This window comes from Fulmarus glacialis, unplaced genomic scaffold (assembly GCF_000690835.1).
Source record: "Fulmarus glacialis isolate BGI_N327 unplaced genomic scaffold, ASM69083v1 scaffold25078, whole genome shotgun sequence".
NCBI lineage: Eukaryota > Metazoa > Chordata > Aves > Procellariiformes > Procellariidae > Fulmarus > Fulmarus glacialis.
Window position 1 is genome coordinate 11214 of NW_009227991.1, and position 293 is coordinate 11506.

Here is a 293-nt window from a genome sequence, read left to right on the forward strand (position 1 = left end):
CCGGGCAGGGCGTCCTCCTGCAGCTGCGAGTTCCTGGCTGACGGTAAGGACCTACGTCTGGGGAAAAAACACCCGCCAGAGAGGGTGGGTGTCTCCGGGTGCCAGCTCTGGTTTTGGGGAGGGGCAGATCCTGCCAGCGATAAAGTGAAGGAGCCTGAAGCAGGTGCTGCGGGGATGGATCTTCGGTCTATCACCTTCTTCTTCTTCATGCTAGCCCCCACCCTGGGGAGGTGGCCCACCCCATTTAAGACATCAACGTTGCCCCCGTACGTCCTGGTACGTGTTGAAAATCT

The 293-nt window shown here is 59.4% G+C and overlaps 1 protein-coding gene across 1 annotated transcript in view; it reads left to right on the forward strand.

Annotated features, from left to right (window-relative positions):
• LOC104080832 (SH2B adapter protein 2-like) overlaps nucleotides 1-293 on the forward strand; it is a gene marked incomplete at both ends in the record, with an annotated part of 13333 nt that overhangs the window by 11209 nt on the left and 1831 nt on the right. The window contains 1 exon segment of the mRNA XM_009583352.1: nucleotides 1-43. This exon segment is cut by the window's left edge and continues 27 nt beyond it. Coding sequence (XP_009581647.1) covers nucleotides 1-43 — 43 coding nt within the window.